General features: G+C 36.2%; 1 protein-coding gene across 15 annotated transcripts in view; it reads right to left on the reverse strand.

Moving 5' to 3' along the window:
- LOC150090662 (MAGUK scaffold protein DLG1-like) overlaps positions 1 to 13,969 on the reverse strand; it is an 800,778-nt gene that overhangs the window by 102,123 nt on the left and 684,686 nt on the right. For 14 of the 15 annotated variants that reach the window (XR_016546888.1, XM_090372078.1, XM_090372070.1 and 11 more), the window contains 3 exons: positions 12,227 to 12,407; positions 9,089 to 9,173; positions 5,257 to 5,413 (listed from right to left, as the gene is read on the reverse strand). Coding sequence is in view for 14 of the 15 variants with exons in the window: in XM_090372078.1 (XP_090228204.1) it covers positions 5,257 to 5,413; positions 9,089 to 9,173; positions 12,227 to 12,407 (423 nt within the window). In the remaining variant the exon portion in view is untranslated. The remainder of the gene's footprint in view (positions 1 to 5,256; positions 5,414 to 9,088; positions 9,174 to 12,226; positions 12,408 to 13,969) is intronic. The other variant, XM_090372094.1, reaches the window with a different exon arrangement.

Here is a 13,969-nt window from a genome sequence, read left to right on the forward strand (position 1 = left end):
TCCCACCTCTTTTGCAACCTACTTGTTCTATTGCATCTTCAGCTAAAGATAAAGCCACTTACTAGTATCCTACATTTCTTCAAACTCTTGTATCAATAGTCTTGGCAAACCACCTGATACACTCCTCTCAGTGCTTCCTGTGGTCTTCCGACAGAAGGATGTTAGAATAATTCTAAACAATCTCCAATGCATCTCTAGGTCCTGATGGTATTTCCTCACTTGTTCTCAAAACTTGAGCTCCTGAGCTTGTTCCTCTTCTGTGTCACCTTTTCTGTATCTACTGCTCCTATGCTCATTCTCAACGAAACTCAGATTTCTAGTCAAGATCATATATCACCATTAGGGATTACCCTGATTTCCAATCTTTCTCTTGACATATGCACATCAGAAATACTGCTTTTTCTACATAGAAAAACTGTTATTTTTTCTCTCAGTGTATTTTCTTATAAACATCTACTCTGTGGCGCCTCCATAGGCAGGTGGGCAGGAGCGGCAGTGCGTAGCACATGCTTCTTGATTAGACCGGGGTTCGAGCCCGTGACCACCAAATACGGAGGATGCGGAAAGGTCAGGGAATGGCCACCACATATCCCCAGAGCAATATGGCTTTAGTTGCTAATGCTCCTAAAAACCAAATAACAACATAACAACTCACTCTGTACAAATCTCAAATTCATCCTATAGTTGAAAATACAAAAGAGGTAGTCAGGTTAATTAATGACATATCTTTTACAAAGTCTCTCCACTCTCTGTCTGCATGCCTTTTGTACAGATACTTCCGTGAGCACTGTTCTTCTACAATTACATATGTAATTCCTGCATTCCCTATCAAACCAGTCTGAACACATGCTGGAAGCAGTAAGCAATCCATTCACTACCCAACTCCAAACTCGTAGAAACAACTTTTTTCCACCTTATTTATGTGTTTTGTTCCCATTTTCTGGAATAACCTTCCTTCACCTCTATTACCTGAAAATTACAATCTACAGAAATTCATGATTAATGTAAACAAGTACCTTCACTTATCTCAGTCATTAAACCATGCATTGTGCTACATACTATATGTTCTGATATCTTTCTTGTTTGGGATTTTCATTAAAATATAAGATAAAATAATTTTGCATTTCACGTGTTAGGTTGTTGTTGTGATGAGAAGATGATTGCAGGATAGTGAATGCACACTCTCCACATTTATCAATGTCATTTGCCACATCGTATAGTGAAAGTCAAAGGACTATGTAGATGTCATGCACTTCTGCTACAGTAGTATTAAATGATAACCGAAAAATTCGGATGAGTTTATTAATACTCTTTCACCATATTCATAAAAAAAAAGCAAACTGTACAGCACACAGTGTCTACATTGTACTCACACAATCTACACTTATGTTTCCTATAATATGGTGTTATTTATTATGATGCTACTAGTTTTATTCACTTTAATGTCACATATTGTTCTTTTAAATAAAAAAAATGCACCCAGAAAAGAGATCTTTTGGCTGTTAACACTGTGAATGAAACTAATTCCTACTGCCATTAGCATTAGTAGAGGCATATGATGCAAGAAAGCAAGCTTATGCAGCATTAGCCAAAAAAAAAAACACCCACTCCCATTTCACCCCTACGTTTGTTCCAAATACCTGTCCAGCTCAGCCTTAAATTTATTTAGGCTATCAACTTCCACAATGAAGGAAGGAAATCTGTTCCACCAACGAACTACCCGCTGGCAAAAGGCAAACTTCCACACATCTATCCTACATCTGTCTTTCCTCAATTTGAATTTATGCCCTCTTGGGTGATTATTCTGAGCAAGAGGAAGAATCCCATCAGCATTGAGCATGCTGAAACCATTCAAGGCTTTATACACCTCAATCAGATCACCTTGCAGGTGCCTAGTCTCCAGACATGTAATTTGCAAAATTTAAGACTTTCTTCGTAAGAGCAACCCTTTGTTCCATTCACTAATATTGTTGCCCTTCTCTGTATACTTGTTCCAACAGCTCTACATCCTTCTTAAAATGAGGCCTCCAGACCTGTATACAGTACTCAAGGTGTGGCCTGACCATTGCCTTATACAAGGGGATAATCACCTCCTTAACCCTGCTAGAAAAATTCCTGTATATCATTGACAAGACACTATGAGCTACTTGCAGACTGTCTGCACTGCTCAGACCGTCTGCACAATTAGCCCCATATCCTTTTTGTTCTCTACCACTGTCGGTGTAGTACCACAGAGTTGATACGTCACTCTGAGGTTACTGCTTCCCATATGTAGTACTTTACATTTGTCAATGTTACACTTCATTTGCCACCTCTCAGCCCATCTGCTCAACTTTTCTAGATCCTGTTGCAGCAGCATACTGTCATTAGTGTCCTTAACAACCCTGCCAACCTTTGTATCATCTGCAAATTGGACATTAAGCTTGATATACCATAATCAATATCATTTATAAATACAGAAAACAACAATGGACCCGACATTGAAAGCTGAGGGACTCCACTAATAACATTAGTCCACGATAAGCAGTGTCCATTGATTACCACACTCTCTCTTCTACCACTCAACCATCCCTTTATCCATAGCAGCAATTTGCCTCCAATGCCACACTGCTCCAATTTGTGCAGCAGTCTTCCATGTGCAACAGTATCAAAAGTCTGTCTAAGATCCAAATATATCATGTCAATGTTATTCCCTGCATCCAGTTCCTTTGTGACTATATCATAGTATCCAATCAAATTGGTCAGGCAAGACTTTCCCTTAACAAAACCATGCTGTGTCCGAGCTATAACTGAAGTCTTGTCTAGATGATCCTGTAGTGCTTCTTTAACCAGTGCCTCCATTAATTTTCCTGGAACAGAAGTTAAACTAACATGTCTATAATTACTTGTGTCGCCCTTTGATTCTCCTTTGTGAATTGGGGTCACATTTGCACTTCTCCAGTCCATGGGTGCCTCCCCTGAGTCCAAATAAGCTCTCATAATTATGGCTAAGAGTTTGCTTACTTCCTTTGCTGCCTCCTTTAATATAACTGGATAGAACCCATCCACCCTGGGTGCCTTTTTTATGTTTATCTTCCACAATTCATCCTCCACTTTCCTCTCAGTTATTACAAAATCATCAAGCTCACTGCCAGATTTAAACTCACCTCTGGTATTCCCCTCCCTAAATAACTCCTCATGGGCAAATGTAGATGCAAAATATTCATTTAGTTTGTTAGTCACCTGAGCAGGATCATCAACAGTTGAACCATCAGTATCCATCAGTATCCAGTGGACCAATCTGATTCATTCCTTTCCTTCTAGAATTTACATAGGTAAAGAACTCTTTGTTGTTTTTCTTTGCATCCTTTGCCAAGGAATTCTCATAAACTGCCTTTGACTGCCTAATCTCCTTTGTTACTTGGTTACAGATCAGCTTATATCTATTGTAGGCTTCCATGTCACCCATTAATTTTTATGTATCCCATGCATTTTTCTTCCCTGCCATATGTCTCATTAGTTCATCTGACATCCATTTAGGCCTAAACCTTGAACAATATTTCTTTGTTGGTATGTAAAGCCTAGTAGCTTCCAAGATAAATTCTTTGAATGCTTCCCATTTTGAATTTGCTGTTGGTAACATCATCAGTTGGTCCCACCGTATAGAATTTAAATACTGTCTCAGACCACTGTAGTCGCCTTTACAAAAGCAAAAACCCTTCCCTTTACTCCTGATGGTAGTTATCACATTAAGTAAATCCCACTTCAGCACACTGTGATCACTACCACCTAGTGGTTCCTTTATCTGCAGATTCTTAATGCATGAAGAATCACTACTGATAAATAGATCAAGAGTATTACTCTCTCTAGTTGCCTCCGAAACATGCTGATGTAGAAAACAATCATCCACAAAAGCCTTGCTAGTGTGTGAGTGACCAACCCACAAATTCCAGTCAATAGCTGGGAAATTAAAATCCCCCATTATAAGACTCTCTGATTTACCGGCCCACTCTATTTCCCTGTACAGTTTCTTATTATACTCATCAGAGTCATTAGGCCTATAACACACTCCTACTCTCAATTTTGATCTCCCAATGCTTATGTCACACCAAACTGACTCGATACTGCACTGTCCAGCAATGTTGACTGGCTTCACTTCCTTGGATTTTATGTTTCTTAACTAATAACATAACCCCTCCTCCCTTCCTATCCTGTCTATCCTTCCTGTACACATTGTACTCCCCAAATTCCAGTTCTGCATTTCTTATATCTGTGTGACACCACGTCTCTGATATCCCTACAATATCTGCCTTTGATGTTCTGAGCAATACCTCAAATTTATCAAATTTATTTACCAGTCTCCTAGCATTGGTAGGAGTTTGGTAAATAAACCTGTTCCTATTCTTAGCTACCCTAACACAACCCATGTGTTTACTTAAACAGCAATGACTCCCAGCAGTCTCTGAAATACCTTGCATCTTGTTTTCCAGGCTGCTGCTCATTCCAATAGAAGCAGTGCAAGAATCACTTTCATCTCTGCCAGTGGCTACTGTTAATCTATTAGTCCTTGTATCCCCCCAAGCTAGCAGTTTTTCAACCCACCTAACACTGCCTCGATAGCATCAGCAAATATTCTTGCACCCTTTCTATGTAAGTGTATCCCATCCCTGTAAAAGCAGTCTCTCCTGTCAACAAGCACAGACTAGGCTGAAAAAAATTCCACCCCTTGAGCTTTGCACAATTTCTCCAGGGCCGAATTGATCGAGAAGGCTTTCTCATATACTCCCTCCTATCGTGTCTGGGTAGAATTGCAGACACTTTCACATTCACAACCCTAACTCGCGACTTTTTTTCAACATTGACCTGTACTTGTTAAGTAATTCCGCTGGTCACCTACTCTTAATATCATTAGTGCCAACGTGTACAACAATATCACTTTTTGTGCCCTTAAAAGATGATATCCGCTCTACAATGTCATCAACCTTTGCCACCGGCAGGCATACCCTGGTCTGTTCCACCCATCCTTTTCATTTTCTGATTCAAGGAGAATTTTAAGGAGATTGACATACAAGTGTTCTGCAAGTAATATATATAATAATTCTAACTGTTATCCACTAACCCAACATATTAATTGATGGCTTAAGGCATAAGTAAATCAAATAAAAGTGAAAAATGACATGATACCTTGTGAACCTAAAACACTAAAGCATTTCCTCAGCATTTTAGCAGTTAAAGATTAAGTTAATTATTGCATGCTCCATATGAAATAATACCTACAGATAATATTTGATCTCCACGGCGCAATTCTCCACTGATATCAGCTGGTCCTCCAGCCAAAATGAATGAGATGAAGATTCCTTCACCATCTTCCCCACCAACGATATTAAATCCTAGTCCAGTTGGCCCTTTATTTAAGATGACTTTTCGAGATTCTCTGAAAAAATATAAGTTAATTAATATAAAAACTATTTTTAATAATTATGGTTCAAAAAGATAATGATATGCATGCATGAGGAACAAATTCATCTCTCATTTCAATCCATACTTCCCCTTTTATTTATTTAACAATAAATATATATTTAATACATGAGATGAGGATTCCTTCATATCATGCATTGAATCCATATTCACTGTCTAACACTAAAATAATTTTATATGGCTGACTGACTTATTATGAATAAAATTTAATTCTGTACGCTTATAAAATGTTTTCTAATTCACACTGCTTGTGCATAATGAACTGAAACACTTTCTGAACTCAAGGCATACATATATATGAATGATTTGCTTAATATACATATAAATGGACAATGGGTAGCAGCTGTTTGTTTGTTTGTTTGGTTGGTTTTTAGGAGTATTAGCAACTAAGGCCATATTGCTCCGGAATATGCGGTGGTCATTCCTTGACCTTTCCGCATCCTCCGTATTTGGTGGTGATGGGCTCGAACCCCGGTCTAATCAAGAAGCGTGTGCTATGCACTGCTGCTCCTTCCCACCTGGCTACGGAGGCGCATGGGTAGCAGCAATATGCTATACTGAAATGGTTAATAGGAGTTAATCTCTATTATATACATAAATTCAAAATTCGTAAATGCCATTTTTTATGTTTCTTTTTATATAATTGCATGAAATTCAAATTTATTGTGCAATTTTTCTGTTAGCTTAAAATATTCTGGGGTCACCACACAATGTACAGAATTACCATGAAAAATTAAATCCATAAATACAGGTTTTCACAATTTCTGAGCTATCCTAAATTATGTACAGTCAGTCCTCATATAACACATTTACACTACATGAATTTGATCATACACAATTTATAAATAGGGGTATGATGCCGCAAATAACATGAACCAAATTTGCTTATGTACGATTCGGCTTTGCTTTTACAAGAAATGGCAGTCAAATGGGGCGGAATTACCCCAGCTGAGCACAACCCTTACTGCATTGTTTACTCAGTTGCTACACACATGTTGATTTGTTTGTGCACATCAAGTGTGCCTCCTCATTTTTGTTCTTTTTATACTGTAATTATGCTTTATTCCCTAAAAATAAGTAAAATACTTGAATTCTTGAAAAAAGTGTGAAAAGGAAGCGTGCTGGTTTAGAGAGAAAAAGAAAATATTTTCAAACAATACGAAATTGTGAAATGCTTTGAGCGGAATGAAAGGACATGTGAGTGCATGCTACAGGCTTAAATGAGGCAACACTGAGAACAATTAGAAAGAATGCAGAGAAAATAAAAGCAACTTTTATAGCAGGAACAACTCAAAATAACAAAATCCATCAGACAAAGAATTGGAAGAGATGGAATGTCTGTTATCTGTTTGGATAGAAGATTAAACAAAGAAGAGATTAGGAACAAGTTTGCATATGAAAAAAGCAAAAGCATTGGCAATATTTTATTACATAATAATCATAATAAAATACTTAAGTATTTTATTATGATTATGATTATTATTGATTGTCTTGAGTGATTGGCAACTAACCCTATTTTTCCCATAAGGCCTGTTATTTATATTGCACGATTTTGCATTGCACGAGGGCTTCTAGGAACACAACTATAGAGTTATACGAGGACTGAACTGACTGTACTAATTCACCACTTATGTAATTATCCTACAGTGATCTAATACGTAAGTTATAATTTCAGATGTCATTAATGGAATGTCTCATGGGTGATCACATCAACTAGGTATGAGACAATTCATCTTACAACAGTTCAGTGAATGAAAATCTGGTGTATGCGACAATTCAGTGCATGACAGTTCAGTGTACAAGACAATTTGGTGCATGACATTTTGCTGTATATGGCAATTTGATGAAAGACAACTGCTGGCTATAATTTGGTGTATCACATACAGACTAGAAATTAAGAAAATTACAATTAAGCATCATAATACACAGAAATGGCTGTGTATTATGATGCTAAGCACTTTATATACATAGTCTAAATTTGTTCGCAGCTTGAGGCTCTAGCCCTAAATGCGCCTTAGTCTAAATACATCATACACCATCAGGCATCTCTCATATTGTGGAGTTATACTTCATAACTGTTTTTGCCATCATTGCATCACTTGGGTACCTACCCACTCACTGACGAAGGGCCAAATAGCCCTGAAACAGTGCTGTCTAGGTGGTGGTACCTATCTGAGAACAAGTAACACTAGTCTTCTCCTTAGGTGAAGCGTTACTTATTCGAAGTAGTGCAATATCATGGCAACTCGTTGTGAAGGTATTCACAATATGAGATATAACCTAAAACGATGCCACCTTAAAAATTTTCTGTTTATTCAGAAATGGCTGTGTATTATGATGCTAAGCACTTTATATACATAGTCAAAAATTAATGAAGTAAAAGGTTTGGGAAACCAAGAGAAATTTTAGTCACTTAGACAAAAGGAATGGAGAAATTTAGAAAATAATATAAAAAGAAAATAATTTATTTTTTAATTTATTTGTTTTGTGAAAAGGTATTCAACCAGATCCTAATCGTAGGCAGGCTGGAAAGTGGATATGCATTCATTATCTTCAGCATGGCTGTACATCTGCATGATAACAACTTTACAAAATGAATACACAGTCCTGTTGAAGATTTCTTGGTACCAGTTTAATAAAATTTGGGAGGGCTTGATAAATCTTTCTAAAAGAGCCAAATATAAAATTTAATGAAAATTCATCCACTGGAAGTTGTGTTATTACATGAAGGTGGATGGACAAAGAAATAATAATTGCTGGATTTTCTACTGCACTGATTGTAATAAAATTTAGGAGGGCTCAACAAATATTTCTGAAAGAGCCAAATACAATATTTTATGAAAATCCACAAGGAGTCAAGTTATTGCACATGGACAGATGGACATACAGACAGGCAGAAGGACATAGTTAAGACAATAGGTGCATTACACATATTTGCTAATATGCCTGAAAACAAAGGTGGTTAGCATGCTCAATCAAAAATACAAACCATTCCATGATCATTAAACTAATCATTTACAGCATGGTATATTAAAAGTTTGCATTTTCAGCCTTGTTTTGCCAAACACCAAATTCTCACATAAAATTTGCCGAATTATCATAGCTGCCAATTGTTGTTATTTGGTTTTTAGGAGCATTAGCAACTAAGGCCATATTGCTCCGGGGATATGCGGTGGTCATTCCCTGACCTTTCCGTATCTTCCGTATTTGGTGGTCACGGGCTCGAACCCCAGTCTAATCAAGAAGAGTGTGCTATGCACTACTGCTCCTGCCCACCTGGCTACAGAGGCGCCATAGCTGCCAATTGTCTTTCACCAGATTGTATCATACAACAAACTGTATGACAGTTTGTTGTATGACACAAACTGTCTCTTACTCCGAACTATCATGCACTAAACTATCATATAAAAAATGTCTTGCACTGAATTAATATGGACCCATATTATGGTATAAACTTGTGAATATAATTCTTTCTTTCTATATTTGATTTCCTCCATTCTTGTGTGTGTGTGTGTGTGTGTGTGTGTGTGTGTGTGTGTGTGTGTGAGAGAGAGAGAGAGAGAGAGAGAGAGAGAGAGAGAGAGAGAGAGAGAGAAAACAGCAATGCAAATGAAAAACTTCTATATTTTACCTTGTGATGTCTTCTTCACTTGATGCCTTAAGAAGGGTGCTATTGATCATTGTTTCACTTGGGTACTTGCTTCCCATGATATCTACTATTTAAAAAAATATATTAAAGGTATTACATAGTACAAAATGTTCAAAATAGCATTACTAATAAAAAAACAAAAGTTTTAAAAAACTTTAATATTTATTCTTGCATACAAGCTAAATTATAATTAAAAAAAAAAGTTTAAATGAAATCCACATAGCAATAAACTTTCAAAGAAATTGAAACCTGCAAGGTTATTAAGTATTGATAATTTAGAAACAGTGACATATATAAATTTTTTTGTAGTGACCAACAACATAAAAGGCATTAGAGTAGGCATTATGGTAGTCCAGAACCATGTGCTAGTTAAAGGTCAAGAAGAGAGAAGATACTTGTTAGTGCTGGACTTGAATTTCTGTTTGCAGTTTGTCATTTTTAGGAAATATATATAAAGAAAGGTTGTTACAAAAAGAACAGAAGTTGAAGGGATAAATGAGGAAGACAAAAAGTTAGTTTGGTGAGTTTGGAGTCGAACTGTGAATGGATTATGACTAGTTGAAGCATATGTTTGGAAGAAAGAGGTGGAATTATAGAAATTCAGAAGAAGAGTGCTGATAATAATATCTATAGAAAAGCCATTCAGCAGAAATAAACATCTGGGTAGGAAGTAGAGAGTTTGCAAGAATTATTAATTAACCTGACTGAAGTTGATGGGAAATTTTGGAGGCACTAACCAATGGGGACAATATACCATGGTAGAGAAGATTTGTAATTTCTACAGGGTGAGTAGCTGTTTAGAAGAAAAGTAATGCCAAGAGAAAAACCTAGTTTTTAAATGCAGAGAAAGAAATATACATGATATACTTATAACAAGAAAGGTGAGCATCGGAGTTATCTCTTGTAAATTTATGAGAACTCATTCAGAAAGATAAGTGTTGCTGAAGATGAGCATAGAAATAAGACTCTTTTTGAGTGAAACAAGACAAGACTGAGTTTTAGAAGGATTGCTGTTAACTAAGTCTTCTTCTCTCCACTAAAGAATTACCTGGAGATCAAAGGTGATGGATAGGCAAGAAATGTAACTAGTTGTGCAGAGTCAGATTTTTTAAATGTTCTGTTTTGTACTTTTGCATATATATATATTTTTCTCTCTTCCAGTATTCACAGTCTCTGGAGTATATGCAATAATCTCCTTTGCAGTTTGGACATGTTAATTATCAGTTGGACAAGTATAGTCATTGCCTCCTGTGGCACAATCTGCAGTTCCACGTCATACTGTTTGTACTTCTGACGTTTGAAACAGTGGAGGTGGTTTGGGTATGTTGAAAGTTAGTATTAAGTTTTGAGTTGGGATGACTGTCCCTTCTCTTCTTACTGTGATTCTTTTAACATTACCTCTTGTTTTTGTACTTCCATTTGAATTTCCTCTTTGGTGACACTGAGATTTCATCCGGCAATTACTCCTTTTGAGGTAATCAAACTGATATAAGGGATTACTGGATCCCGCTGAGGCATTTAAGGGATTACTGGATCCCACTGAGGAGGTGATTATTCCCTTGTATAAGGCAATGGTCAGGCCACACCTAGAATACTGTATACAGGTCTGGAGGCCTCATTTCAAGAAGGATGTAGAGCTGCTGGAACGAGTACAGAGAAGGGCAACAAGATTAGTGAATGGAACAAAGGGGTGCTCTTACGAAGAAAGGCTTAAGTTTTGCAAATTACAGTGTCTGGAGACTAGGCACCAGCGAGGTGATCTGATAGAGGTGTATAAAGGCTTGAATGGTTTGAGCATGCTCAATGCTGATGGGATTCTTCCTCTTCCTCAGAATAATCACCTGAGAGGGCAGAAATTCAAATTGAGGAAACACAGATGTAGGATAGACGTGCGGAAATTTGCCTTTAGCCAGTGGATGGTTGGTTGGTGGAACAAACTTCCATCCCTTGTCGTGGAAGTTGATAGCCTAAATAAGCTTAAGGCTCAGCTGGACAGATATTTCGAACGAACAGGGGGGTGAAGTGGAAGTGGGTTTTTTTTGGCTGATGCTGCATAAGCTTGCTTTCTTGCATCAAATGCCTCTAGTAATGCGAATGCTAATGCTAATTTCATAGTTTTAGTGACAAGTGATGCTCTCAAGAGTTTTTTGGATCTGGAAAGTTGACAATTTTACAACTGGATGGTCATTTGTTTTTATCTCTTTTTTTGAAACCATATGATTTTCCTTACTTCTGTGACTTTTTTGGATAAACTCTGGTGGCACAAGGACTTTAGGGTAAGTGTCATTCAAATTTGTTTCTTTTGGCACTGGGCGACAGGACTTTTTCTCCCATGTTTCTAATCCTGCCACAGCAGAAATAGTGCCATCTAGTGACCAAGCAGATACAGAAAGTAGTATTTAGTATAGAAAGGTAATGTTGCTTTTGTCTGCTGACAATTAACAAGATTTGACTTTTCAAAACTTTAAAAAACTAACTTGAAAAGTAGGTACTATAGTAAATCACTGCAATCATTAATTTTGCTTGATACTTGGGGACCAAATTTATATCTAATGAAACAGGATAAAATTTAGCTGATGGTATTATTAAAGTACAAAACTATAACATATGCTGCTGAAATGTGAGATCATATAAAAGAAGTTCATACCTTTTCCTAGGCACTGAGAATAAAAAAAAATTATTTTTGTTATTTTAAAGTACATAAAGACAGATGAAATTAAGTAACACAGAGCCGACCGGGCTAGCCGAGTGGGTAAAGTACCTGCCCGGCAACCCAAAGGTCGCGGGTTCGATTCCCGCCTCGGGCTTGGATCAAAGTACTGCAAAAACCTTGGGAGGTGCAATATGGCCACAGAAGCCGATGCGCCAACAACTACCAAAAAAAAAAAAAAAAAAGTAACACAGTTAACTTGTCACAATAAGAAATTTTTGATAATAAATTTCAAACAGATATTAAGCAGCTGTTGATCACATGACAAACTTCATTTGTCAATTCTCACAGGACTTATGGCCCTAGGAGATAAAACTTTAAACTCAAAAATAATATTTTATACAAAACTATTTATACCTAAAATAAGTGATAAACATTACAAAATTAAAACTAAAATAAAAAATACATACAAGGTAATGGTTCTTGAGATGAAGGATATGAAGAGAGGTTTGGAGGTGATGGTTGAGAATGATTTATGTACACAACAGGAACTCTACTTTTTTTTACAGTAAGGACCACATGGTCTAAGGTAGCCTTCAAAGTAGCAACAGCATCCTCATGAGCAACATGTTCTAAATTTTTATCACCTACCTATAAACAAAAATTTAAATAAAACTTAGAATGCAAAACCATAAAAAATTAGAGTAAAAATAATGATACGATATTAGTGTCTTCAATTTATTACTTCAATTATGAAAACGTTTTTAGGTATACACATCTATTCCTAAAAAAATTATGATGCATTGTATATACAAGGATTGATAAGATTGTGGTCTTGGTGTAAAATAATGATTTATTGTCTAATACTAATATATAACGATAATAAATATTATCATTAATAATAATAATAAAATAAGTAAATATTATCATTACTAAATTAATTGAAGATAAAAAAAATTTAAGAGAAAATAATGATATTCTTTTTATTTTCAGAACTGCAAAAGTGAAGTACTGATAAAAAATGCATAAATTAAAGCTTCAAAGCTGATATAAAATATGTGAAATGAACTGTGTCAACTGAAGAAAAACACTGATGTGATACATGATATTATGCTTTCAGACTGAAGAGTTCCTATTTTACACATAGCAAACATACATCAAGCATCTCAAAAAAGGGTATATACAGAGTCTTTCAATTAAAATGCAATTGGAGAGGGTTTACCTCACTGATTTTTAGGTTTAGGCAATTTGTCACATGGACCTTTTTTGACATATATGGGCTAAAATGTTTGAATGTGATGTTAAAATTGGATTAAGTATTACTGTTTAGATTTTATAATTCTCTAAATTTAAATGTTTCCTAAACAACTGCTTTTTTCTTAATGGAAAAGTTTTTCCCTGTCACACAAGGGTAACTTCCCTTTATGTGATGGTCGGTTTTTGATAAGCACATTTATCTGTACAAATAATGACAAAAGAAATAACATTCAAAAGAACTATTTAAAAAACAATTTGGGGTGGAAAGCAACAATTCCATGAAATAGAAATGCAATTTCATGAGATAATAAATTAATTATCAAGAAATAAAAAAAAAAAGAGATAAATGAAATAGGAATGCATATTTTGGTGATTAACTTTGCGATTTGTCCATTTGTTTTCAAAGATCAGTTATCAGTAACATTCAACAACATTAGTGCTAGTAGTAGAAACAATGCAAGAAAGTTGTTATATAGCATCGGCAAAAAACCCTCACCACATCACCTGTCTATCACTTCCAATAGTCTGTCTAGTTCTTCCTTGAATTTATTAAAACTATGCACCACCACAACAGATGGAAGTTTGTTGAAACAGTAAACCACCTGCTGAAAGGTGATTTCCCCTTCTCGATTCTTCAATTGAATTTATGCTCCTCGTGTGTAGAGGAATGATTCCATTCAAAGCTTTAAAAACCTCAATCAGACTTAATCACAGGTGCCTAGTCTCCATGCACTGGAGTTTGAAGAGAATTGAAGCTTTCCTAGCAAGGGCACCCTTTTGTTCCTCTCAATAATCTTGTTGCTCTTCTCCATACCCATTCTAACAGATCCACATCCTTCCTAAAATGAGGCTTCCAGACCTGTACGCAGTACTCAAGATGTGGCCATAATTGCCTTATACAATGGGACAATCACTTCCTTATCACTCCTGGCAAAATTTCTATATATCACTGACAA

The sequence above is a fragment of the Mastigoproctus giganteus genome, chromosome 1 (genome assembly GCF_048544385.1).
Source record: "Mastigoproctus giganteus isolate SK-2022 chromosome 1, ASM4854438v1, whole genome shotgun sequence".
NCBI classification, from domain to species: domain Eukaryota; kingdom Metazoa; phylum Arthropoda; class Arachnida; order Uropygi; family Thelyphonidae; genus Mastigoproctus; species Mastigoproctus giganteus.